The sequence below is a fragment of the Coregonus clupeaformis genome, chromosome 7 (assembly GCF_020615455.1).
Source record: "Coregonus clupeaformis isolate EN_2021a chromosome 7, ASM2061545v1, whole genome shotgun sequence".
NCBI lineage: Eukaryota > Metazoa > Chordata > Actinopteri > Salmoniformes > Salmonidae > Coregonus > Coregonus clupeaformis.
Window position 1 is genome coordinate 51,558,549 of NC_059198.1, and position 27,299 is coordinate 51,585,847.

A 27,299-nucleotide genomic window follows, 5' to 3' on the forward strand; every position below is an offset into this window, starting at 1 on the left:
TATGTAATAAGGGGCCTGGACTGTCAGGGTAGCACAGCTGGATCTGATTCACTTGAACACCAGCCTGCATCCCTCCCTCCTTATTGAACACTAGCCTGCATCCCTATCTCCTTATTGAACACTAGCCTGCATCCCAATCTCCTTAATGAACACCAGCCTGCATCCCTCCCTCCTTACTGAACACTAGCCTGCATCCCTCCCTCCTTACTGAACACTAGCCTGCATCCCTATCTCCTTAATGAACACTAGCCTGCATCCCTATCTCCTTATTGAACACTAGCCTGCATCCCAATCTCCTTAATGAACACCAGCCTGCATCTCTCCCTCCTTATTGAACACTAGCCTGCATCCCTATCTCCTTAATGAACACTAGCCTGCATCCCTCCCTCCTTACTGAACACTAGCCTGCATCCCTCCCTCCTTACTGAACACTAGCCTGCATCCCTATCTCCTTAATGAACACTAGCCTGCATCCCTCCCTCCTTACTGAACACTAGCCTGCATCCCTATCTCCTTAATGAACACTAGCCTGCATCCCTCCCTCCTTACTGAACACTAGCCTGCATCCCTCCCTCCTTATTGAACACTAGCCTGCATCCCTATCTCCTTACTGAACACTAGCCTGCATCCCTATCTCCTTAATGAACACTAGCCTGCATCCCTATTTCCTTAATGAACACTAGCCTGCATCCCTCCCTCCTTACTGAACACTAGCCTGCATCCCTCCCTCCTTATTGAACACTAGATGCAACTGGACAGCCTGCATCCCTCCCTCCTTATTGAACACTAGCCTGCATCCCTCCCTCCTTATTGAACACTAGCCTGCATCCCTCCCTCCTTATTGAACACTAGCCTGCATCCCTCCCTCCTTACTGAACACTAGCCTGCATCCCTCCCTCCTTATTGAACACTAGCCTGCATCCCTCCCTCCTTACTGAACACTAGCCTGCATCCCTATCTCCTTACTGAACACTAGCCTGCATCCCTCCCTCCTTATTGAACACTAGCCTGCATCCCTCCCTCCTTATTGAACACTAGCCTGCATCCCTCCCTCCTTATTGAACACTAGCCTGCATCCCTCCCTCCTTACTGAACACTAGCCTGCATCCCTATCTCCTTATTGAACACTAGCCTGCATCCCTATCTCCTTAATGAACACTAGCCTGCATCCCTATCTCCTTACTGAACACTAGCCTGCATCCCTCCCTCCTTACTGAACACTAGCCTGCATCCCTCCCTCCTTATTGAACACTAGCCTGCATCCCTCCCTCCTTATTGAACACTAGCCTGCATCCCTCCCTCCTTATTGAACACTAGCCTGCATCCCTCCCTCCTTTTATGGGCCTTAAGTGAAATTCTGTTGTGGGGGCCCACCACTTTACGAGCAAAACATTTGATAGTGTGTGACATAACGAGAGAAAAACTGCTGATATGCAACCAAATTTCGAAATTGCACCTTGGGATTGATCCAGGGGCCTACATGTGGGCCGACACTTGCCCATCCCTGGCCTAGAGCAATACCATGTAGCATGGACTTGGGAACAGATTGAATAAATTAAAATCACTTGGAGCTGATTTCCTAAATTAAAATCACTTGGAACTGAATTCCTAAATTAAAATACATAAATACATTAAATAAATAAATAATAAATACAATAAAATGCCGACCACTTGGGGAGACCTGCTCTATGCCAGTCGAGGTTTGAAATTATTATGTTTTTGCCAAATACTATATCTGTTTGGGCTTCTTATAGTCAATTTGCAATGTACAAATTATATATAATTATGTCCCGGGGAAACAATTGTCCCGCAGCTGAATGTAGTTGGGAACCCCTGGCCACAGCATGGTGTTGGGATGGTCAGAGAGAGTAGTGTCGCTCATACTAATCATATACTGTACTCTTGTCATCATTATATTATTTATCTTTTGGATTTATATTGTATTTTTTAATCTCTTGATATGATACTTACAGTGGGGAAAAAAAGTATTTAGTCAGCCACCAATTGTGCAAGTTCTCCCACTTAAAAAGATGAGAGGCCTGTAATTTTCATCATAGGTACACGTCAACTATGACAGACAAAATGAGAAGAAAAAAAATCCAGAAAATCACATTGTAGGATTTTTAATGAATTTATTTGCAAATTATGGTGGAAAATAAGTATTTGGTCAATAACAAAAGTTTCTCAATACTTTGTTATATACCCTTTGTTGGCAATGACACAGGTCAAACGTTTTCTGTAAGTCTTCACAAGGTTTTCACACACTGTTGCTGGTATTTTGGCCCATTCCTCCATGCAGATCTCCTCTAGAGCAGTGATGTTTTGGGGCTGTCGCTGGGCAACACGGACTTTCAACTCCCTCCAAAGATTTTCTATGGGGTTGAGATCTGGAGACTGGCTAGGCCACTCCAGGACCTTGAAATGCTTCTTACGAAGCCACTCCTTCGTTGCCCGGGCGGTGTGTTTGGGATCATTGTCATGCTGAAAGACCCAGCCACGTTTCATCTTCAATGCCCTTGCTAATGGAAGGAGGTTTTCACTCAAAATCTCACGATACATGGCCCCATTCATTCTTTCCTTTACACGGATCAGTCGTCCTGGTCCCTTTGCAGAAAAACAGCCCCAAAGCATGATGTTTCCACCCCCATGCTTCACAGTAGGTATGGTGTTCTTTGGATGCAACTCAGTTGAGTTGAGTTTTTACCAAACATTTATATTTTGGTTTCATCTGACCATATGACATTCTCCCAATCCTCTTCTGGATCATCCAAATGCACTCTAGCAAACTTCAGACGGGCCTGGACATGTACTGGCTTAAGCAGGGGGACACGTCTGGCACTGCAGGATTTGAGTCCCTGGCGGCGTAGTGTGTTACTGATGGTAGGCTTTGTTACTTTGGTCCCAGCTCTCTGCAGGTCATTCACTAGGTCCCCCCGTGTGGTTCTGGGATTTTTGCTCACCGTTCTTGTTATCTTTTTGACCCCACGGGGTGAGATCTTGCGTGGAGCCCCAGATCGAGGGCGATTATCAGTGGTCTTGTATGTCTTCCATTTCCTAATAATTGCTCCCACAGTTGATTTCTTCAAACCAAGCTGCTTACCTATTGCAGATTCAGTCTTCCCAGCCTGGTGCAGGTCTACAATGTTGTTTCTGGTGTCCTTTGACAGCTCTTTGGTCTTGGCCATAGTGGAGTTTGGAGTGTGACTGTTTGAGGTTGTGGACAGGTGTCTTTATACTGATAACAAGTTCAAACAGGTGCCATTAATACAGGTAACGAGTGGAGGACAGAGGAGCCTCTTAAAGAAGAAATTACAGGTCTGTGAGAGCCAGAAATCTTGCTTGTTTGTAGGTGACCAAATACTTATTTTCCACCATAATTTGCAAATAAATTCATAAAAAATCCTACAATGTGATTTTCTGGAAAAAAATGATGAAATGACCTATAATGAAAATTACAGGCCTCTCTCATCTTTTTAAGTGGGAGAACTTGCACAATTCGTGGCTGACTAAATACTTTTTTCCCCCACTGTATGTATGATTATGAGCAGATGCAGAGAAGGGTATTTTGCTGTGATGTTTGTGGAACAATAATGGACGGGTTTCAAACAATAGCATGTGTTTTATTTGTCAAGTGAACGCTTGCGTTACTGAAATAGAGACAAACAGTTTTAACATGATTGTTATGGACAACACAAATAAAGCGTTTGAAATAGTAGAGACCTCCTCTTCCATCTCTCCCCAGTGTGTGTTAGGCAAATTGTCCTATCCGTTATGTGTCTCTCCAGGAAAGACTTGGTTGGCCAACCATGAGAAAACCACTTCCTGACGATGACCCAACCAAACAGCATTTATCTAGAGAGGACCGAGAGAATTAATAAAAAAAGAAAGACTGGAATTGCTGTGATTCATTACCAGGGTGTTTTTTGTCTCAGTCAGGAGGTGACATTAGGCAGAACGTTGTAGACAGAGCTTCCCTGTGGAGATAGTACACACACACACACACACACACACACACACACACACACACACACACACACACACACACACACACACACACACACACACACACACACACACACACACACACACACACACACACACACACACACACACACACACACCTACACACACACACACACACACACACACACACACACACACACACACACACACACACACACACACACACACACACACACACACACACACACACACACACACACACACACATCTACACACACACACACACACACACACACACACACACACACACACACACACACACACACACACACACACACACACCCCACACACACACACACACACACACACAGCTACACACACACACACCTACACACACACACACACACACACACACACACACACACACACACACACACACACCTAAACACACACACCTAAACACACACACACACACACCTACACACACACACACACACACCACACACACACACACACACACACACACACACACACACACACACACACACACACACACACACACACACATACACACCTACACACACACACGCATACACCTACGACACACACACACACACACACCTAGAATTTGCTAGCTAGCTACAATGTCAATTATTTGAATGTTTCGCCAAACCATGAATTGGCTAATAGAGCTCTCAGTGCCATAAAATAAATAAAATAAGTATCCCCATTGATTTCCATTGGGCTGCGGTGCTCAGCGCTTTATCTCCTATCTGAAGAGAAGGATTGCTCCTGTACAGAGAGACTGGGTATTATTGATCTTCATGAGGCAGTATGTTCTTGTTATGCGAGTATGGAGGAGACCGTAATGAAAGGTTTTAAACCTGTGTGTTCAGAGATCTCCATAACTAGCGAAGATTGCCAGGTGAAACACAGCAGATTTCCAGCTCCTGGTGAAAGAAATCGATAAGGATATTCATCAAATAAAATAACACTTTATTGGTCGCATACACATATTTAGAAGATGTTATTGCGGGTGTAGCAAAACACTTGTGTTTCTCGCTCCAACATTGCAGTAATATCTAACAAATCTAAAAAGTTAAAGAATGGAATTAAGAACTATAGAAATATTAGGACGAGCAATGTCAGAGTTCGGAGTGTGTATATATATAAAGCTTTAGAACACCTACTCATTCAAGGGTTTTTCTTTATTTTTACTATATTCTACATTGTAGAATAATAGTGAATACATCAAAACTATGAAATAACACATATGGTATCATGTAGTAACCAAAAAAGTGTTAAACAAATCAAAATATATTTTATTGAGAATCTTCAAATAGCCACCCTTTGCCTTGATGACAGCTTTGCACACTCGTGGCATTCTCTCAACCAGCTTCTCCTGGAATGCTTTTCCAACAGTCTAGAAGGAGTTCCCACATATGCTGAGCACTTTTATTGGCCATATCTCAGACTGGCCAATAAAAAGAAAATATTAAGATGGGCAGTCTGAGATATGGCTTTTTCTTTACAACTCTGCCTAGAAGGTCAGCATCCCGGAGTCACCTCTTCACTGTTGACGTTGAGACTGGTGTTTTGCGGGTACTATTTAATGAAGCTGCCAGTTGAGGACCTGTGAGGCGTCTGTTTCTCAAACTAGACACTCTAATGTATTTGTCCTCTTGCTCAGTTGTGCACCGGGGCCTCCCACTCCTCTTTATATTCTGGTTAGAGCCAGTTTGCTCTGTTCTGTGAAGGGAGTAGTACACAGCGTTGTAGGAGATCTTCAGTTTCTTGGCAATTTCTCGCATGGAATAGCCTTAATTTCTCAGAACAAGAACAGACTGACGAGTTTCAGAAGAAAGTTATTTGTTTCTGGCCATTTTGAGCCTGTAATCGAACCCACAATTGCTGATGCTCCAGATACTCAACTAGTCTCAAGAAGGCCAGTTTTATTGCTTCTTTAATCAGCACAACAGTTTTCAGCTGTGCTAACATAATTGCAAAAGGGTTTTCTAATGATCAATATGCCTTTTAAAATGATAAACTTGGATTAGCAAACACAACGTGCCATTGGAACACAGGACTGATGGTTGCTGATAATGGGCCTCTGTACGCCTATGTAGATATTCCATAAAAAATCAGCCATTTCCAGCTACAATAGCCATTTACAACATTAACAATGTCTACACTGTATTTCTGATAAATTTGATGTTATTTTAATGGACAATTTTTTTTCTTTTTTTTCGAAAACAAGTAAAATTCTAAGTGACCCCAAACTTTTGAACGGTAGTGTATATTTACAGCTCTGGAAAAATATTAAGGGACCACTGCAAAATGATCAGTTTCTCTGGATTTACTATTTATATGTATGTGTTTCGGTAAAATTAACATTTTTGTTTTATTCTATAAACTACTGACAACATTTCTCCCAAATTCCAAATAAAAATATTGTCATTTAGAGCATTTATTTGCAGAACATAACAACTGGTCAAAATAACAAAAAATATGCAATGCTGTCAGACCTCGCGAAGAAAATAAGTTCATGTTCATTTTTAAACAACACAATACTAATGTTTTAACTTAGGAAGAGTTCAAAAATCAATATTTGGTGGAATATTCTGATTTTCAATCACAGCTTTCATGCGTCTTGGCATGCGCTCCACCAGTCTTTCACATTGATGTTGGGTGACTTTATGCCACTCCTGGCGCAAAAATTCAAGCAGCTCGGCTTTGTTTGATGGCTTGTGACCATCCATCTTCCTCTTGATCACATTCCAGAAGTTTTCAATGGGGTTCAGGTCTGGAGATTGGGCTGGCCATGACAGGGTCTTGATCTGGTGGTCCTCCATCCACACCTTGATTGACCTGGCTGTGTGGCATGGTGCATTGTCCTGCTGGAAAAAACAATCCTCAGAGTTGGGGAACAATGTCAAAGAAAAAGGAAGCACGTTTTCTTCCAGGACAACCTTGTACGTGGCTTCATGCGTCCTTCACAAAGACAAATCTGCCCGATTCCAGCCTTGCTGAAGCACCCCCAGATCATCACCGATCCTCCACCAAATTTCACAGTGGGTGCGAGACACTGTGGCTTGTAGGCCTCTCCAGGTCTCCGTCTAACCATTAGACGACCAGGTGTTGGGCAAAGCTGAAAATTGGACTCATCAGAGAAGATTACCTTACTCCAGTCCTCTACGGTCCAATCCTTGTCTTTTGCAAACCTCAGCCTGGCTCTTCTTTGCTTCTCATTGATGAAGGGCTTTTTTCTAGCTTTGCACTACTTCAGCCCTGCCCCTAGGAGCCTGTTTCAAACCGTCCTCGCCATGCACTTCATCCCAGCTGCCATTTGCCATTCTTTTTGTAGGTCACTTGATGTCATCCTACGGTTGTTGAGTGACATTTGAATGAGTTGGCGGTCATCCCGGTCAGTAGAGAGTCGTTTTCGCCCTCTGCCGGTCTGTAGCTTTGTTGTCCCCAGTGTCTGCTGCTTGACCTTGTTCTTATGAACCGCCGTCTTTGAAATTTTAAGGATGGAAGTAACCTGACGCTCACTGTATCCCTCTGCCAGTAAAGCCAGAATTTAACCCTTCTTTTTAACTCTGTTGGCATGGTCAATAGTTATTTTTTGATTAATATTACTTTTGAGGTACTTTTAGCACTGTTTTGCCATCCAGCTGGTCCTATTGCAAGAGGATAGCCACTGGTTTTTATAATTTTCCTCATTAAATAAGATTTGGTTCAGGTGACCACCTAATCAGTACCTAATTCAGTAGAATGAGGTGTGCCTGTGTTGGAATTCAACAGACACTGGAATGGAATGGCTGTCATACATGTAGAGATGCTGATTTAAGGAAAAATTGCAGTGGTCTATAATTCTTTCCAGATATATATATATATATATATATATATATATTTATAATCCATAATGTCTATACATCACATTATATACTACCGGTCAAAAGTTGTAGAAAAATAGTGAAGACATCAAAACTATGAAATAACACATATCGAATCACGTCAGCCACAGACAATGAGAGCTCACAATCCTCGGGAGCGGCGGTGGCCTGCTTCGGCGGCACTGTGTTTTCCTCGAAGCAAGCGAAGAATGTGTTTAGCTTGTCCGGGATCAAGACGTCGGTGTCTGCGATGAAGGTGGTTTTCCCTTCATAATCTGTGATTGTCTGGAATCCCTGCCACATGCTTCTCGTGTCTGAGCCGTTTAATTAGATTCCACTTTGTCTCTGAACTGATGTTTTGCCTGTTTGATTGCCGTACAGAAGGCATAACTGGCCTTGCCGGAGTTAAACAGTGACCTTGCCGTGGTTAAATGCAGTAGTTCTGCGCTTTCAGTCTTGCGTGAATGCTGCCATCTATCCACAGTTTTTCATTTGGATAGGTTTTATTTGTCACGGTGGGAACAACATCCCTACAGTATATACTTCCTGATAACCTCAGTAACCGTGTCAGTTTATACGTCAATGTTATTCTCAGAGGCAACCCAGAACATATCCCAGTCCGCGTGATCAAAACAATCTTGAAGGATGGATTCCGATTGGTCAAACCAGCATTGAACAGTCCTTACAACGGGTTCTGCCGATAGGAAGGGAGGAGCAGAATTGGGGCGTGATCTGATTTGCCAAAGGGAGGGTGGGAGAGGGCCTTGTAGCCATCCCGGAAGAGAGAGTAGCAATGGTTCAGGGTTTTTGATGAGGCAATGTGTTGGTAAAACTTTGGTAGCATTTTCCCCAGAGAAAGTCGGGGTATCGGCTTGAGGGCGAATATACACGACTGTGGCGATGACGGAAGAAAATGATCTCGGGAGGTAATGCGGTCAGTATTTTATTGTGAGGTAATCTTGGTCAGATTAACAAAAGGATTTACCACAATCACAGTAGTTAATCATAAAGCATACACCTCCGTCTTTCTTTTTCCCGGAGACTTCTTTATTCCTGTCTGCGGGGTGTACTGAGAACGCAGCTGGCTGTATGGACGGGGACAGTATATCTGGAGAGAACCATGATTCCTAAAACAGATTATGTTACAGTCCCTGATGTCTCTCTGGAAGGAGATCCTCGCCCTGAGCTCGTCTACTTTATTGTCCAGGGACTGAACATTAGCGAGTAATAGACTCGGAAGGGGTGGATGATATGCATGCCTCCCTGAGTTGGACTAAAAGTCCACTCCGAATACCTCTTCTTAACGGCGGTGTCTTGGAGCAGCCTCTGGGATAAGTGGAATCACGTTGGGGGGTACGAAGAAAGGATCCAATTCAGGAAAGTCGTATTTCTGATTGAAATGCTGGTGAGTTACCGTCGCTCTAATATACAAAAGTTATTTCCGGCTGTATATAGTAATGCACAAAAAAGTCTGAGCTAATAATGTGAGAAATAACACAAAAAAATATATATACTATATATAGTTGCTTAGGAGCCAGGAACCTGGAGACCATGTCTATCGGCGCCATTTTGTCATCTTTGTCTGATTTGAAAAGTATGTGTGTGTGTGTGTAGGTGTGTGTGTGTGTACATAATATGTGTCCTTCCAAAGTTACATATACACCAGTTTAATAGGTACACCACCCCATTCACGAAAATAGTTAACTCCTACAGACAGTGAGTCACATGGGCGTGGCTTGCTATATAAACCAGGCAGACCGGCAACAAGGCATTAATTTACTGTTTGATTGAACATTGAAATGGACAAAATGAGTGACCTAAACAAACTACTAAATATTACAGAACTCCGAAACCTGCTTCCTGTAGATTTCAGTATGCACTCTACAGTAGTGAACCCCTCCCTCTGAAACTGGATTCTAGACTTCCTGACGGGTCGCTCCAAGGTGATGAGGGTAGGCAACAACACATCCGCCACCCTGACCCTCAACACGGGGGCCCCTCAGGGGCGCGTGCTTAGTCCCCTCCTGTACTCCCTGTTCACCCACAACTGCGTGGCCACGCGCGACTCCAACACCATCATTAAGTTTGCTGACGACAAAATGGTGGTTGGCCTCATCACCGACGCCGATGAGACAGCCTATAGGGAGAAGGTCAGTGACCTAGCAGTGTGGTACCAGGACAACAACCTCTCCCTCAACGTCAGCAAGAGAAAGGAGCTGATCATGGACTACAGGAAACGGAGGGCAGAGCACGCCCCCATCCACATCAACGGGGCTGTAGTGGAGCGGGTCGAAAACTTTCAGTTCCTCTGTGTCCACATCACTAAGGAATTTTCATGGTCCACACACACCAACACAGTCATGAAGAGGACATGACAACGCCTCTTCACTCTCAGGAGGCTGGAAAGATTTGTCATGGGTTCTCCAGCTGCACCATCGAGAGCATCTTGACTGGCTGCATCACCGCTTGGTATGACAACTGCCTGGCATCCGACCGCAAGGCACTACAGAGGGTAGTGCGTACGGCCCAGTACATCACTGGGGCCAAGCTTCCTGCCATCCAGGACCTCTATACCAGGCTGTGTCAGAGGAAAGCCCTAAAAATTGTCAAAAGACTCCAGCCACCCAAGTCATAGACTGTTCTCTCTGCTACCGCACGGCAAGCGGTACCGATGCACCAAGTCTGTAACCACCAGGATCCTGAACAGCTTCTACCCCAAGCCATAAGATTGTTAAATAGTTAAATAGTTAACAAACAGCTACCCGGACTATCTGCATTGACCCTTTTTTGCACTCTTTTGACTCATCACATACGCTGCTGCTACTGTTTATTATCTATCCTGTTGCCTAGTCACTATCCCTACCTATGTGTACATATCTACCTCAATTACCTCGTACCCCAGCACATTGACTCGGTACTGGTACCCCGTGTATATAGCCAAGTTATCGTTACTCATTGTGGATTTATTCCTTGTGTTACTATTTTTTTTCTCTCTGCATTGTTGGGAAGTAAGGAAGTCAGCATTTCACTGTTAGTCTACACCTGTTGTTTACTAAACATGTGACAAATAACATTTGATTTGATTGATCGAGTAGTTAATTAATGGCACTCTTGAATTCACCTCAGCCGTAGAAACCTGAGTGTACCATATCTATTGAATAATCCAGTCCATTGTGCCCGGGGGCCATCCAAGGGGATGGTATTCCACAATTCCTTTATAGTCCTTCTCTGATCCCCAAAGCCCCAGTAGCCTGCAGATGATGAGCCCTCTTCAATTCCTGTATGTGGACACAGCACAGGGCAGCAGGTGGCTGGTGATGACACCCCTAAACTCCTTAGTGTGTTGCCCATTGGAAACCCAAGTGAAACATTTCCGCTGCCAGCCTTTCCTCTCACTGCCCACTGCTCACTCCCCAGGTTCCCATTTTCCAGCGCTCAGAGATTGGCTTGACAGGATGTTAATATGACTCTGGGCCAGTTAGAATGCTAAATGCCCAGCACAGCCACGTTTCATCATCGCCTCGCCTCGCCTTGAAGGACAAGGAAAAAACGGCAAACCTTATTAGCAGGAATACATTTTTTTCACTCTTTCTATATCTCACTCTCTCTCTCTCTCTCTCTCTCTCTCTCTCTCTCTCTCTCTCTCTCTCTCTCTCTCTCTCTCTCTGTCTCTCTCTCTCTCTCTCTCTCTCGCTCTCCCTCGCTCTCCCTCTCTCTCGCTCTCCCTCTCTCTCTTTACCTCTGGCCTTCTGCTTTATTTTTCAGTCCTACATCACACAGAGAGAGAGTGCTCCTTTCTTCTCCTGTCGCCCTGGCCACGGAACCACAGACACTGACATCTCTTACCTAATCATGTGCCGGATTATCTTGTCCTCTGTTGAAAGGTCCTTCCTGAAGTACCACAGCCCCAGGGATGGGAAACATTGTGGTGTAATGACTTGTGGTAAACCTTTCAAATGTTTTGAGGTGGACGGTTTTGTGTTGATGAATCCGAGGCGGTACAAAGGTCTGAAACATTTACAGCAGCTGCCTGCTCTCCTGCCTCTCTGAGAGAGAGAGAGAGAGAGAGAGAGAGAGAGAGAGAGAGAGAGAGAGAGAGAGAGAGAGAGAGAGAGAGAGAGAGAGAGAGAGAGAGAGAGAGAGAGAGAGAGAGAGAGAGAGAGAGAGAGAGAGAGAGAGAGAGAGAGAGAGAGAGAGAGAGAGAGAGAGAGAGAGAGAGAGAGAGAGAGACAGAGACAGAGAGAGAATACCCTCTCCAAGTACCCTCTACTGCTGCTACTACTGCTACTGATATCTTCTATGTTATGCTCTCCCTCTCTCTGAGTGATAGCCTTGACTTTGAACTTGAGGTTGGATGGTATATTTTTCATCCCTCAATGTCAGAATTGACAAAAGGCACACACACCTCTTGACTTACCCAGAATGAAACTCAGATGGAGCAGGTTATTCTCCCCTTGTTAGACTGACCTTCACTTCATACTTGCTACTGAAGGTATTCCTCACTATTCTCTATCCACCCCTCAGGACTTTAATGCTGTTTATAATGGCGGGAGAGATAAAGCAAAGACCTAAACACAGAGATAAGTATTTAATAAATGATACAGTGAATATGACAGAAGATACAAATGCTAGACCCTGTCTGACTATGGTTATTGCAGTGTGGCTATGAGAAGAGGTAAGTCGTAGGTGGAGGGGGACTTCTCTGAAGAGGTAGGGTGTAAGTCGTAGGTGGAGGGGGACTTCTCTGAAGAGGTAGGGTGTAAGTCGTAGGTGGAGGGGGACTTCTCTAAAGAGTTAGGGTGTAAGTCGTAGGTGGAGGGGGACTTCTCTAAAGAGTTAGGGTGTAAGTCGTAGGTGGAGGGGGACTTCTCTAAAGAGTTAGGGTGTAAGTCGTAGGTGGAGGGGACTTCTCTGAAGAGTTAGGGTGTAAGTCGTAGGTGGAGGGGGACTTCTCTAAAGAGTTAGGGTGTAAGTCGTAGGTGGAGGGGGACTTCTCTAAAGAGTTAGGGTGTAAGTCGTAGGTGGAGGGGGACTTCTCTGAAGAGTTAGGGTGTAAGTCGTAGGTGGAGGGGGACTTCTCTAAAGAGTTAGGGTGTAAGTCGTAGGTGGAGGGGGACTTCTCTGAAGAGGGAAGGTGTAAGTCGTAGGTGGAGGGGGACTTCTCTAAAGAGTTAGGGTGTAAGTCGTAGGTGGAGGGGACTTCTCTAAAGAGTTAGGGTGTAAGTCGTAGGTGGAGGGGGACTTCTCTAAAGAGTTAGGGTGTAAGTCGTAGGTGGAGGGGGACTTCTCTAAAGAGTTAGGGTGTAAGTCATAGGTGGAGGGGGACTTCTCTGAAGAGGTAGGGTGTAAGTCGTAGGTGGAGGGGGACTTCTCTAAAGAGTTAGGGTGTAAGTCGTAGGTGGAGGGGGACTTCTCTAAAGAGTTAGGGTTTAAGTCGTAGGTGGAGGGGGACTTCTCTAAAGAGGTAGGGTGTAAGTCGTAGGTGGAGGGGGACTTCTCTGAAGAGTTAGGGTGTAAGTCGTAGGTGGAGGGGGGACTTCTCTAAAGAGTTAGGGTGTAAGTCGTAGGTGGAGGGGGACTTCTCTAAAGAGTTAGGGTGTAAGTCGTAGGTGGAGGGGACTTCTCTGAAGAGTTAGGGTGTAAGTCGTAGGTGGAGGGGGACTTCTCTAAAGAGTTAGGGTGTAAGTCGTAGGTGGAGGGGGACTTCTCTGAAGAGGGAAGGTGTAAGTCGTAGGTGGAGGGGGACTTCTCTAAAGAGTTAGGGTGTAAGTCGTAGGTGGAGGGGACTTCTCTAAAGAGTTAGGGTGTAAGTCGTAGGTGGAGGGGGACTTCTCTAAAGAGTTAGGGTGTAAGTCGTAGGTGGAGGGGACTTCTCTAAGAGAGTAGGGTGTAAGTCGTAGGTGGAGGGGGACTTCTCTGAAGAGTTAGGGTGTAAGTCGTAGGTGGAGGGGACTTCTCTAAAGAGTTAGGGTTTAAGTCGTAGGTGGAGGGGGACTTCTCTAAAGAGGTAGGGTGTAAGTCGTAGGTGGAGGGGGACTTCTCTAAAGAGGTAGGGTGTAAGTCGTAGGTGGAGGGGGACTTCTCTAAAGAGTTAGGGTGTAAGTCGTAGGTGGAGGGGGACTTCTCTAAAGAGGTAGGGTGTAAGTCGTAGGTGGAGGGGGACTTCTCTGAAGAGGTAGGGTGTAAGTCGTAGGTGGAGGGGGACTTCTCTGAAGAGGTAGGGTGTAAGTCGTAGGTGGAGGGGGACTTCTCTGAAGAGGTAGGGTGTAAGTCGTAGGTGGAGGGGGACTTCTCTGAAGAGGGAAGGTGTAAGTCATAGGTGGAGGGGGACTTCTCTAAAGAGTTAGGGTGTAAGTCGTAGGTGGAGGGGGACTTCTCTGAAGAGGTAGGGTGTAAGTCATAGGTGGAGGGGGACTTCTCTAAAGAGTTAGGGTGTAAGTCGTAGGTGGAGGGGGACTTCTCTGAAGAGTTAGGGTGTAAGTCATAGGTGGAGGGGGACTTCTCTGAAGAGGTAGGGTGTAAGTCGTAGGTGGAGGGGGACTTCTCTGAAGAGGGAAGGTGTAAGTCGTACATGGAGGGGGGACTTCTCTGAAACGTCCCCATAAAAATGTAATCTGTCTCTGGGTGTTTTCTAATGGGCTAGCCCCTCACCCAGCACCGCAGCTAGAACCCTGGACCCCACAAGCACATCAATCACTATTACACAATTATCCCGTTTTATAGTCATACTAGGCATCTGTACTGTATACTGCAGGGAGTATATCCTTACAAGTCGATTTCTTTAACCTATTCTTGGCTACATAGAAGACTCAAAGCTCGTAAAAAAGGAGCTTTTGGCACCTGTGTTATTGTTTACCGTTAAGATTCCTAAATCTCTGCCTTTCTCTTTCTCTGTCTTGTAGGAGAATCCTTACATGTGTAACAACGAATGCGACGCCCAAAACGAGGACCTGGCCCACCCTCCGGAGCTCATGTTCGATTTCGAGGGTCGCAACCCCACAACCTTCTGGCAGTCCAGTTCCTGGAAGAGATACCCCAAGGCCCTCCTGGTCAACATCACGCTGTCCTGGAAAAAAACCATTGAGCTGACTGATGACATCGTGGTCACCTTCGAGTCCGGCCGCCCGGAACAGATGATTCTGGAGAAGTCGCTGGACTACGGTAAGACCTGGCAACCCTACCAGTTCTACGCCACAGACTGTCTAGACGCCTTCACCATGGAGCACAAGACTGTCCAGGACCTGACCCAGCACACCCTCCTAGACATCATCTGTACCGAGGACTACTCCAGGGGCTACGTGTGGAAGAATGCTAAAACCGTCCGCTTCGAGATCAAGGACCGTTTCGCACTGTTCGCCGGTCCACACCTCCACAACATGGCATCCCTCTACGGTCAGTTAGACACTACCAAGAACCTGAGGGACTTCTTCACCATTACAGACCTGAGGGTCCGGCTCCTCCGACCGGCCACCGGGGCCACCATGGTGGATGAGAACAATCTGTCCAGATACTTCTACGCCATCTCTGATATCAAGGTGCAGGGCAGGTAAGGCTCCGACTATGTGCACATTGTTATGGTGTCCACGATGTGCCCTCTGCATATTTTTATGGTGTCCACGATGTTCCCTCTGCACATTGTTATGGTGTCCACAATGTTCCCTCTGCACGTTGTTATGGTGTCCACAATGTTCCCTCTGCACGTTGTTATGGTGTCCACAATGTTCCCTCTGCACGTTGTTATGGTGTCCACAATGTTCCCTCTTCATGTTGTTATGGTGTCCACAATGATCCCTCTGCACGTTGTTATGGTGTCCACGATGTTCCCTCTGCATATTTTGATGGAGTCCACGATGTTCCCTCTGCACGTTGTTATGGTGTCCACGATGTTCCCTCTGCATATTTTTACGGTGTCCAAGATGTTCCCTCTGCACGTTGTTATGGTGTCCACGATGTTCCCTCTGCACGTTGTTATGGTGTCCACGATGTTCCCTCTGCATGTTGTTACGGTGTCCACGATTTTCCCTCTGCACGTTGTTATGGCGTCCACGTTTCCGTCAGAGACCAAGTAGGTAAGCTCTCACAATGTGCTTTGACGACGGCAAAAAATTTCATCTTTATCAACAAATAGATGAATATTTGGTTATTCTAAGTATACAGGACAAAACAGACGATTGTTCTGACTATGTGCACTATATTACCTGGCTAGTTTAGTTTAGTTCTTTCACAATGAGGTTCCAACGTTTGGAACCTTTTTCTGCCACAGATTTAATACATTTTCAGTAGCTGGAGAAGTTGACATGTTCTTTATTATGTTTGTGTGTCTTGGTATGTGGCTACGGTGTGTTTTATTATCAAGTCAGTATTGCCAAATGAATACAGTGTGAACCTGGACAGAAGGATTGATAGTTCAGGATTCAGTTTGACTGAAATTAAATAGACGTAATTACATGCATAATACATAGTTAAAATGTCTCACCACTGTTACACATGCCAAAAAAGATATTGGAAATGTAATGTAAATTCTGATAGCTTATGTCAGCTAGGTGCTGACACGCTAGGCTGATAGAAACTAATTGGATTTGTAATATGAATCACCAAACTGAAAAATAATTGTACTAATTGCAAAACTTGGCCTTGCAATCATCACTCTTTAGAATACCTACAGCCGCTGTAGGGAGAATCGCATTTAGTTATTTCTGCTTTGATCCAAGAATACGCGACCCAAAAGGTTTCCTTTCCTAACTAATTCCTTTGACAACTCTTGATAGTGGAACTGCTTTTCAAGAAGTTATATTTCTACTAACCGCCCCATTACTGAACACATTTACATCACCCTGTTTTTGCTAACTGCCCCATTACTGAACACATTTACATCACCCTGTTTCTACTAACTGCCCCAGTACTAAACACATTTACAGCACCCTGTTTCAACTAACTGCCCCTACTGAACACATGTACAGCACCCTGTTTCTACTAACTGCCCCAGTACTAAACACATTTACAGCACCGTGTTTCAACTAACTGCCCCAGTACTAAACACATTTACAGCACCCTGTTTCAACTAACTGTCCCTACTGAACACTTTTACAGTATCGTGTTTCTACTAACTGATCATACTAAAGACATGTACTGTACACATTTACTGCATCCCAAATGGTACCCTATTCCCTATGTAGTCCACAACTTTTGATGTGGGCCCATAGGGCTCTGGTCAAACGTAGTGCACTCGTTAGCGAATAAGTAGCCATTTGGGATGCATCCCCCGTCCTCCAGTTAGTACTAGTCCACCTTTAATGATCTTTAAGTGTTCTATGACCGTCAGCTTCCTTAATCACCAAAGTTCCTCTCAGCTGTCTAGCTAACACTCTACTTTAATTTGGTGAGCAGCGACTGGCTCAGCTGTTTATTAGCTGATTGAAGTTAGATCAGAGGTAGAAGCATTGGAACGCATCGGGTCACCACACTTGTTCTAATTAGTGTTTAATGTCTCCGGAGAGGCATACAACAACATAAACACAACATGATATTTCCCTGTTAGCTAGTAGTTACAGAGCTACAACAACAACATGATATTACCCTGTTAGCTAGTAGTTACAGAGCTACAACAACAACATGATATTACCCTGTTAGCTAGCAGTTACAGAGCTACAACAACAACATGATATTACCCTGTTAGCTAGTAGTTACAGAGCTACAACAACATAAACACAACATGATATTACCCTGTTAGCTAGCAGTTACAGAGCTACAACAACATTAACACAACATGATATTACCCTGTTAGCTAGTAGTTACAGAGCTACAACAACAACATGATATTACCCTGTTAGCTAGCAGTTACAGAGCTACAACAACAACATGATATTACCCTGTTAGCTAGTAGTTACAGAGCTACAACAAAAACATGATATTACCCTGTTAGCTAGTAGATACAGAGCTACAACAACAACATGATATTACCCTGTTAGCTAGTAGTTACAGAGCTACAACAACATAAACACAACATGATATTTCCCTGTTAGCTAGCAGTTACAGAGCTACAACAACAACATGATATTACCCTGTTAGCTAGCAGTTACAGAGCTACAACAACAACATGATATTACCCTGTTAGCTAGTAGTTACAGAGCTACAACAGCAACATGATATTACCCTGTTAGCTAGTAGTTACAGAGCTACAACAACAACATGATATTACCCTGTTAGCTAGTAGTTACAGAGCTACAACAACAACATGATATTACCCTGTTAGCTAGTAGTTACAGAGCTACAACAACAACATGATATTACCCTGTTAGCTAGCAGTTACAGAGCTACAACAACAACATGATATTACCCTGTTAGCTAGCAGTTACAGAGCTACAACAACAACATGATATTACCCTGTTAGCTAGTAGTTACAGAGCTACAACAACAACAACATGATATTACCCTGTTAGCTAGCAGTTACAGAGCTACAACAACAACATGATATTACCCTGTTAGCTAGCAGTTACAGAGCTACAACAACAACATGATATTACCCTGTTAGCTAGCAGTTACAGAGCTACAACAACATAAACACAACATGATCAAACGAAATGAAACTGTATTTGTCACATGCGCCGAACACAACAGTAAAATGCTTACTTACAAGCTCTTAACCAACATTGCAGTTTTAAGAAAAGTAAAAAATAATTAAAGAAGTTGCAAACAATGTTGGACAGAAAGAATAGCAAGGTTGGTTAATAGCCATAAAACGGCAGCCATCCCCTCCGGCGCCATCAGCTTTACCCTGTTATATTACCCTGTTAGCTAGTAGTTACAGAGCTACAACAACAACATGATATTACCCTGTTAGTTAGCAGTTACAGAGCTACAACAACAACATTATATTACCCTGTTAGCTAGTAGTTACAGAGCTACAACAACATAAACACAACATGATATTACCCTGTTAGCTAGTAGTTACAGAGCTACAACAACAACATGATATTACCCTGTTAGCTAGTAGTTACAGAGCTACAACAACAACAACATGATATTACCCTGTTAGCTAGCAGTTACAGAGCTACAACAACAACATGATATTACCCTGTTAGCTAGCAGTTACAGAGCTACAACAACAACATGATATTACCCTGTTAGCTAGCAGTTACAGAGCTACAACAACAACATGATATTACCCTGTTAGCTAGCAGTTACAGAGCTACAACAACAACATGATATTACCCTGTTAGCTAGCAGTTACAGAGCTACAACAACAACATGATATTACCCTGTTAGCTAGCAGTTACAGAGCTACAACAACAACATGATATTACCCTGTTAGCTAGCAGTTACAGAGCTACAACAACAACAACATGATATTACCCTGTTAGCTAGTAGTTACAGAGCTACAACAACAACATGATATTAGGGGCGGCAGGTAGCTTAGTGGGTAAGAGCGTTGTGCCAGTAACCGAAAGGTCGCTGGTTCTAATCCCCGAGCCGACTAGGTGAAAAATCTGTCGATGTGCCCTTGAGCAAGGCACTTAACCCTAATTGCTCCTGTAAGTCGCTCTGGATAAGAGCGTCTGCTAAATGACCAAAAAATAAAATAAAAAATAAAAAAAATTACCCTGTTAGCTAGCAGTTACAGAGCTACAACAACAACATGATATTACCCTGTTAGCTAGTAGTTACAGAGCTACAACAACAACATGATATTACCCTGTTAGCTAGCAGTTACAGAGCTACAACAACAACATGATATCACCCTGTTAGCTAGTAGTTACAGAGCTACAACAACAACATGATATTACCCTGTTAGCTAGCAGTTACAGAGCTACAACAACATAAACACAACATGATATCACCCTGTTAGCTAGTAGTTACAGAGCTACAACAACAACATGATTTTACCCTGTTAGCTAGCAGTTACAGAGCTACAACAACAACATGATATTACCCTGTTAGCTAGCAGTTACAGAGCTACAACAACAACATGATATTTCCCTGTTAGCTAGTAGTTACAGAGCTACAACAACAACATGATATTTCCCTGTTAGCTAGCAGTTACAGAGCTACAACAACAACATGATATTACCCTGTTAGCTAGTAGTTACAGAGCTACAACAACAACATGATATTTCCCTGTTAGCTAGTAGTTACAGAGCTACAACAACAACATGATATTACCCTGTTAGCTAGTAGTTACAGAGCTACAACAACAAAATGATATTACCCTGTTAGCTAGTAGTTACAGAACTACAACAACAACATGATATTACCCTGTTAGCTAGTAGTTACAGAGCTACAACAACAACATGATATTACCCTGTTAGCTAGTAGTTACAGAGCTACAACAACAAAATGATATTACCCTGTTAGCTAGTAGTTACAGAACTACAACAACAACATGATATTACCCTGTTAGCTAGCAGTTACAGAGCTACAACAACAACATGATATTACCCTGTTAGCTAGTAGTTACAGAGCTACAACAACAACATGATTTTACCCTGTTAGCTAGCAGTTACAGAGCTACAACAACAACATGATATTACCCTGTTAGCTAGCAGTTACAGAGCTACAACAACAACAACATGATTTTACCCTGTTAGCTAGCAGTTACAGAGCTACAACAACAACATGATATTACCCTGTTAGCTAGCAGTTACAGAGCTACAACAACAACAACATGATTTTACCCTGTTAGCTAGCAGGTACAGAGCTACAACAACAACATGATATTACCCTGTTAGCTAGCAGTTACAGAGCTAGACATTGTTTCCCTGCGTCTTGATGCAGTTAAAAGAGTCAAAGAGTCGCTGGGGCCTTGACTTAAGTGGAACTGTTTTGCACTTTGATTTCTAATTTAACTTCCCTGAATATGGTTAAAGGGGAAGGTGAAATGAATGCTTAATTGTTCTTGTTTCTTGTTTTACTCTTCATGCATGACGAATCACAGAGCAGTATGCAGAGCAGAGGAACTGAAGCCTCACGGCTGGGTTTTGGGTTTTGGATTTTGGAGTGGGTGCCTCGTCGTTTAGACCTTAAAACTTAAAAGCACAGAAGTTCATCTGAATAATGGCTCCTATAGTGATTCTCATTGGTGTGTTACCGAGAAATATAAAGTAACCAAAACCAGTCTAACCAAAAGCAGTTAATGGTGGATTCAGGAGCAGAGAGCAGGATGCACTGTTACTCCCTCTAGAGTGATTTAGTGGGACATACAGCCTATCCATGTGCTGTAAGGGAGTGTGACATTGAATGCCTTAAACAGAAATAAAAATTTTGCCTCTTTTTGGGAGGGTGACCAGGGAGGGTATTGAACAAAATAAACAAAGGGAAATTAAACATTGCAAAATAGTTGGGAACAAAGATATGTTCTGCTGCATTCTCTAAAATAAAGGATGACATCATAAGAAATAAGCCCAATGTTGTAAATGTTGACCAGATGGATACATCCCTGTGGGACAGGTGATTGGGAGTCATGAGACTGGAGAAGTAGTTTACCAGGCAGCTGGATGATTTGGGGGAAGCAGTGATTGACGTGGGGCTGTGAGAAATGTTCCCCACTGTGTTCCAAGAGGTAACAAACACGGGAGTTCAGCTTTAATGAGATACTCTGCACAGAAAGGTTTTACGCTCCCCTCCCGCTCCCATGGCAAATCATTGCTTAGCCCTTCCAATAACGTTGTACACAAGACAAATAAGCTCCTTAACCCCCCAGAATACAATTCCACAGGACATATTGGGAGCGATTGGGCAGGGCCAGGGAGGTGGGATCCATCCAGCATCATTCACTGGGATGGACTTCTCCAGCCGCCAGGATAAGACGGGAGAGACTTGAAAGATCCCAGTCTTCTCCAGCACACTGAGAGACAAAGGAATAGAGCCTTAGTGCACAAAGTAGGTCAGGGGAAGAAAGAGAACGAGAGAATGAGACAGAGAGGAGAAAGAAGAGAGAAAGTTTGTCAAAGTAGACGTCTAGTCGATGCATACTAAAAGTTGTTTTGTGGAAACAGCATGCGTTATTCATGGAATGGTTTTCAATTCTGTCATTGAGGGATGAAAAATATACCATCCAACCTCCAGTTCGAAGTCAGTGTGTTGTATGGCGTTGAAGCTCGTTTGGAGATTTGTTAACACAGTGTTCATAGAGAGAGAGGAGGCCCACACAAGACAAACATGGCATATTCCTCTCAAGCCAGAGGAAGAAGTCCTTGCTAAACATTACCTCTCAAAAAAAAAAAGAAAGATGCCACTTCTGACATGTCCTGTTTGTATAAATTGTTAGACCCTGATATGTTCCCATCACTGAAGGCAATCATGCAGGCCGCGCTGACCATCCCAGTTAGCAGCTCTGAGAGATCTTTCAGTACATTAAAGACGTCTACATACCTGGCTTAGGAGCCCAATGACCCAAGATGGAATGCATCATGACAGTTGACAAAGATATACCTACTAACAGGCTTGGGAAAGAGTGATGTCATAGACGGGTTTGCACCTACAGTTTAATTTTGTTTAATTTCTAATCTTTATGGGATGGACTAACATCCTAGTACTGTGTAATATAACTCGCAAACATTGTGACTATTTAGTTGGGAGAAAGGATTGTATGCTGGTATGTACATGTGTGTAAAATTGGGAAGTTTTGTTACTACAGGGGGTGTATTTGTTTTGGTGTAATTTAATTAGGTAGAAATATTGTCCTGTAGCTAATATTGTCGCCCCCCATTTGGATTGTTCTGGAACATCACAGTGTGCCCAGCATGACTAGCTCACCATTAGTTAGCAGACCACAATCCATTGAGTTAATATTAAAGAAGTGTTCATTATCAGGCGTGTGGAAGAAAGCAGTGAGCTATGCTAAATGTCCACTGCTAGCGTGCTAGGCCAAGAGTGCAGGGCGCTTCATTTCGGTCGCCCATGGATCAAATCCCCCTCCCCCCGGAGTCAGCCCCAGGCCTTTTGGGCTGAGCCCCCGGATGTTCTGAATGCCTAGTGACGTCCCAACCAACCAAGTGTTCTTCAAAGGGTTCTCCGATGGGGACAGCCAAAGTGCCCTTTTAGTTTCTAGATATCACTTCTGAGTGTGTATGTGGCTAGTGCTTACAGGACGAGATAGACACAGCAGGCTCCCATAAACAACCGTTTTTTTTTTTGGAGAAAGGGATGTCAGCATCTGATTCCACAAGTTGAGTTTCCCTGCTGTCGGTGAAGTAGAGAACTGGAAAGCGCCCAACGAACTTTAACCTTTAACCTGCTATTTTGCAACGTTTCTCTAACCAACATCATTCCACCTAATAAAGTTGGACCGGAAAAAAAAAAAAAAAAAGTTTGTTTCACCAATTTGCCACCCAGCCCTTGGGAGTTGCAATTCAATTTCCTACCCAGACATCTGCTGCAAGGCAGTGTGGAAAGGAAGGTCAGTAAAGACCTACAGTAGCAGGTTCAGGACCATTATGCTGTGGTAGACAGGGAGTCAGTTCAATGGGAGAAATGTATTATAACTTTTTTTCTGTCTGTCCAAGTATCCTTGACTGCATTAAAGAGGCTGTGTGTGTGTGTGTGTGTGTGTGTGCGTGTGTGAGTGTGTGTGTGAGTGAGCGAAAAAAAAAATGTCTTAACCACTGTCGTATCTATTGTACACTGAACTCCTCTATCTCTGAAACAGCACATTGCTGAGCCGTTTGCCTCTAAGGGACAGCCTTATAAACAGTAGATGGTATTTCAGGGCATACCTCATCCCAAGGCATATAAGCCTGGCACATGAAGGATTCAGAGTTGGCCTTAGTGGGAGTGACCATAGAATTCTACGGGAGTGACATACTAATAAGTAAAGCGTTTGTCATCATTTAATTTTAGTGAATCACACGACTGCAAGAATGGTTCTGTGCTTGTGGTGTGCTTGAGTACAGGGGGAGGGTTAGGGGGAAGGTGTTGCGGGAGATGATTGGTTGGTAGATTAAGACGATTAAGCCAATGCCTATGCGCCTGGAGTTTCTCCCATTCTTTCTGTATTGGCTAACGATGGCTAAAATCATTTTCAGATGGATTAAGTAAGTCACTTTCCCCTGTCTTGGAGCGTTGGTAACACTGAGTTCATTATTGGTCATAACATTGCTGCACTAATGCACAGTGAATAACTATATAAAGTTGTTTAATGAGTGAATCTATATCCTAATTAGCCCAAACCATTTAGCTGGAGGGCTATTTCATGACTAATGAACATAAAAATATATTTTATGATACTGTTATTACCATAGCACTATTATAGCAATAGGTCTGTAGTTTGAATACAGCTGCTGGACCCATGGATCAGCAGTTCAGTTAGCTCTATTCCGCCTCTCCAGAGGAAACAGCCCAGCTATTCCGCCTCTCCAGAGGAAACAGTCCAGCTATTCCGCCTCTCCAGAGGAAACAGTCCAGCTATTCCACCTCTCCAGAGGAAACAGTCCAGCTATTCCACCTCTCTAGAGGAAGCAGCCAGCTATTCCACCTCTCCAGAGGAAGCAGCCCAGCTATTCCACCTCTCCAGAGGAAACAGCCCAGCTATTCCACCTCTCCAGAGGAAACAGCCCAGCTATTCCACCTCTCCAGAGGAAACAGTCCAGCTATTCCACCTCTCCAGAGGAAACAGCCCAGCTATTCCACCTCTCCAGAGGAAACAGCCCAGCTATTCCACCTCTCCAGAGGAAACAGCCCAGCTATTCCACCTCTCCAGAGGAAACAGCCCAGCTATTCCACCTCTCCAGAGGAAACAGCCCAGCTATTCCACCTCTCCAGAGGAAACAGCCCAGCTATTCCGCCTCTCCAGAGGAAACAGCCCAGCTATTCCGCCTCTCCAGAGGAAGCAGTCCAGCTATTCCGCCTCTCCAGAGGAAACAGCCCAGCTATTCCGCCTCTCCAGAGGAAGCAGTCCAGCTAGCCATTGAGAAGTCAATCTTTATTTTTTTCTCCTCTCCTCTGCTTGGCTCCTAGGGCTGCCCGCGGTGGACAGATAATCAATTTGTGCTAATTTCATGTTTCTCCCTGCCCACTTCCTCTGCTGAATAAGTAATTCCACATCTCTCCTCCTCAGTTCTCTCCCCTTCTCTCTCTCTCTCCCTCTCCCTCTACCTCTCTCTCTCTCTATCTCTCCTCAATTTCTTTCTCTCTCTCTCTCTCTCCTCAGTTTCTCTGTCTCCTTCTCTCTCTCCTCAGTTTCTCTGTCTCCCTCTCTCTCTCCTCAGTTTCTCTATCTCTCTCTCACTCTCTCCTCTGTCTCTCTCTCTCCTCAGTTTCTCTCTCTCTACCCCTTCACCTTGCACGCTGTAGTCTACATTTCAGATTTTTAGCATCAGCAGTTTTTGTTAGTCGTTGTATTCTGAAGACATCCAGCGTACAGAATGTGTTATCAATTACACATTACTCCACATAGCAATCAATAATCCATCTGGGGATACATTTACATGGTTACAATATATTCATGGGTGCGATTTTATATATTAATGATGGGTTATGTTCACCGAACAAGGGCTAAGTTGGAATTGGCGTGTGTGTGTTTGTGTGAGCCTGTGTGTGCCCTAGTGTGGTCTATTAGTGTATTGGTGTATCTTAGTATTATATCATAGATGTCCTCTATTTAGTGCTGACAATTAGTGGGTCATGCATATCCTGTCTATGTCTGAGGTGACTCATCAAGGAGGATTGTGGGTAAGGCCTGGGGATGATGTGTAATCACACACCCAATTGGTTCTGTCACCTCATTCATCATCCCAGCCTCTCCCTATCCACAAACACTATTTCCATATGTCAGCTTGAAACAATTTAATTTGTACAAATATACACTTAACCTAGACGTGTGCAAGGTGTTGATGTAACGCAATCCCTCATCGGGAAGGAAGAAAAATGAAAGGGGCATTGAGAGGAGAGGAAGAGAGGGGCTGTGAGAGGAAAGGAAGAGAGGGACGGTGAGAGGAAAGGAAGAGAGGGACTGTGAGAGGAGAGGGGCTGTGAGAGGAGAGGAAGAGAGGGCTGTGAGAGGAGAGGAAGGGAGGGACGGTGAGAGGAAAGGAAGAGAGGGACGGTGAGAGGAAAGGAAGAGAGGGACTGTGAGAGGAAAGGAAGAGAGGGACTGTGAGAGGAGAGGAAGAGAGGGACTGTGAGAGGAAAGGAAGAGAGGGACTGTGAGAGGAGAGGGGCTGTGAGAGGAGAGGAAGAGAGGGACTGTGAGAGGAAAGGAAGAGAGGGACTGTGAGAGGAGAGGAAGAGAGGGACTGTGAGAGGAGAGGAAGAGAGGGACTGTGAGAGGAGAGGAAGAGAGGGACTGTGAGAGGAGAGGAAGAGAGGGACTGTGAGAGGAAAGGAAGAGAGGGACTGTGAGAGGAGAGGAGGAAAGGGACTGTGAGAGGAGAGGAAGAGAGGGACTGTGAGAGGAAAGGAATAGATGGGCTGTGAGAGGAGAGGAAGAGAGGGACTGTGAGAGGAGAGGAAGAGAGGGACTGTGAGAGGAAAGGAAGATAGGGACTGTGAGAGGAAAGGAAGAGAGGGACTGTGAGAGGAGAGGAAGAGAGGGACTGTGAGAGGAAAGGAAGATAGGGACTGTGAGAGGAAAGGAAGAGAGGGACTGTGAGAGGAAAGGAAGAGAGGGACTGTGAGAGGAGAGGAAGAGAGGGACTGTGAGAGGAAAGGAAGAGAGGGACTGTGAGAGGAGAGGAAGAGAGGGACTGTGAGAGGAGAGGTATTTGACACAGCTTCCCCTTAGATCTCATTCCACGTCCTAAATCACCAGTCTACACATACACACGCATGCACACACACACAGAAGAACACACACACACAGAAGAACACACACACACACAGAAGAACACACACACACACAGAAGAACACACACAGGGCCGGTAAAACACAGGCCCTGTGTAAAAACACAGAAGCCAGCAAAAGGCTCCTGCTCACTTCAAAGAGTATATTTGAAAAGATTTTTAGGGGGGAAGATTTGTGTATTTGCGTAGAAACAGGGGTGAAGGATTATATATATATATATATATATATATATATATACAGTGAGGGAAAAAAGTATTTGATCCCCTGCTGATTTTGTACGTTTGCCCACTGACAAAGAAATTATCAGTCTATAATTTTTATGGTAGGTTTATTTGAACAGTGAGAGACAGAATAACAACAACAAAATTCTGAAAAATGCATGTCATGAATGTTATAAATTGATTTGCATTTTAATGAGGGAAATAAGTATTTGACCCCTCTGCAAAACATGACTTAGTACTTGGTGGCAAAACCCTTGTTGGCAATCACAGAGGTCAGACGTTTCTTGTAGTTGGCCACCAGGTTTGCACACATCTCAGGAGGGATTTTGTCCCACTCCTCTTTGCAGATCTTCTCCAAGTCATTAAGGTTTCGAAGCTCCTCCCTCCACTTCGTCCTCCTCCTTCCTCCACTACATCCTCCCCTCCGAATCCAGCGGGCCGATC

At 44.3% G+C, this 27,299-nt stretch overlaps 1 protein-coding gene across 3 annotated transcripts in view; it reads left to right on the forward strand.

Moving 5' to 3' along the window:
• Nucleotides 1-27,299, forward strand: part of LOC121570344 (netrin-G1-like) — a 217,913-nt gene that overhangs the window by 87,243 nt on the left and 103,371 nt on the right. For all 3 annotated transcript variants that reach the window (XM_045221423.1, XM_045221424.1, XM_045221425.1), the window contains exon 3: nt 14,762-15,405. In XM_045221423.1, coding sequence (XP_045077358.1) covers nt 14,762-15,405 — 644 coding nt within the window. The remainder of the gene's footprint in view (nt 1-14,761; nt 15,406-27,299) is intronic.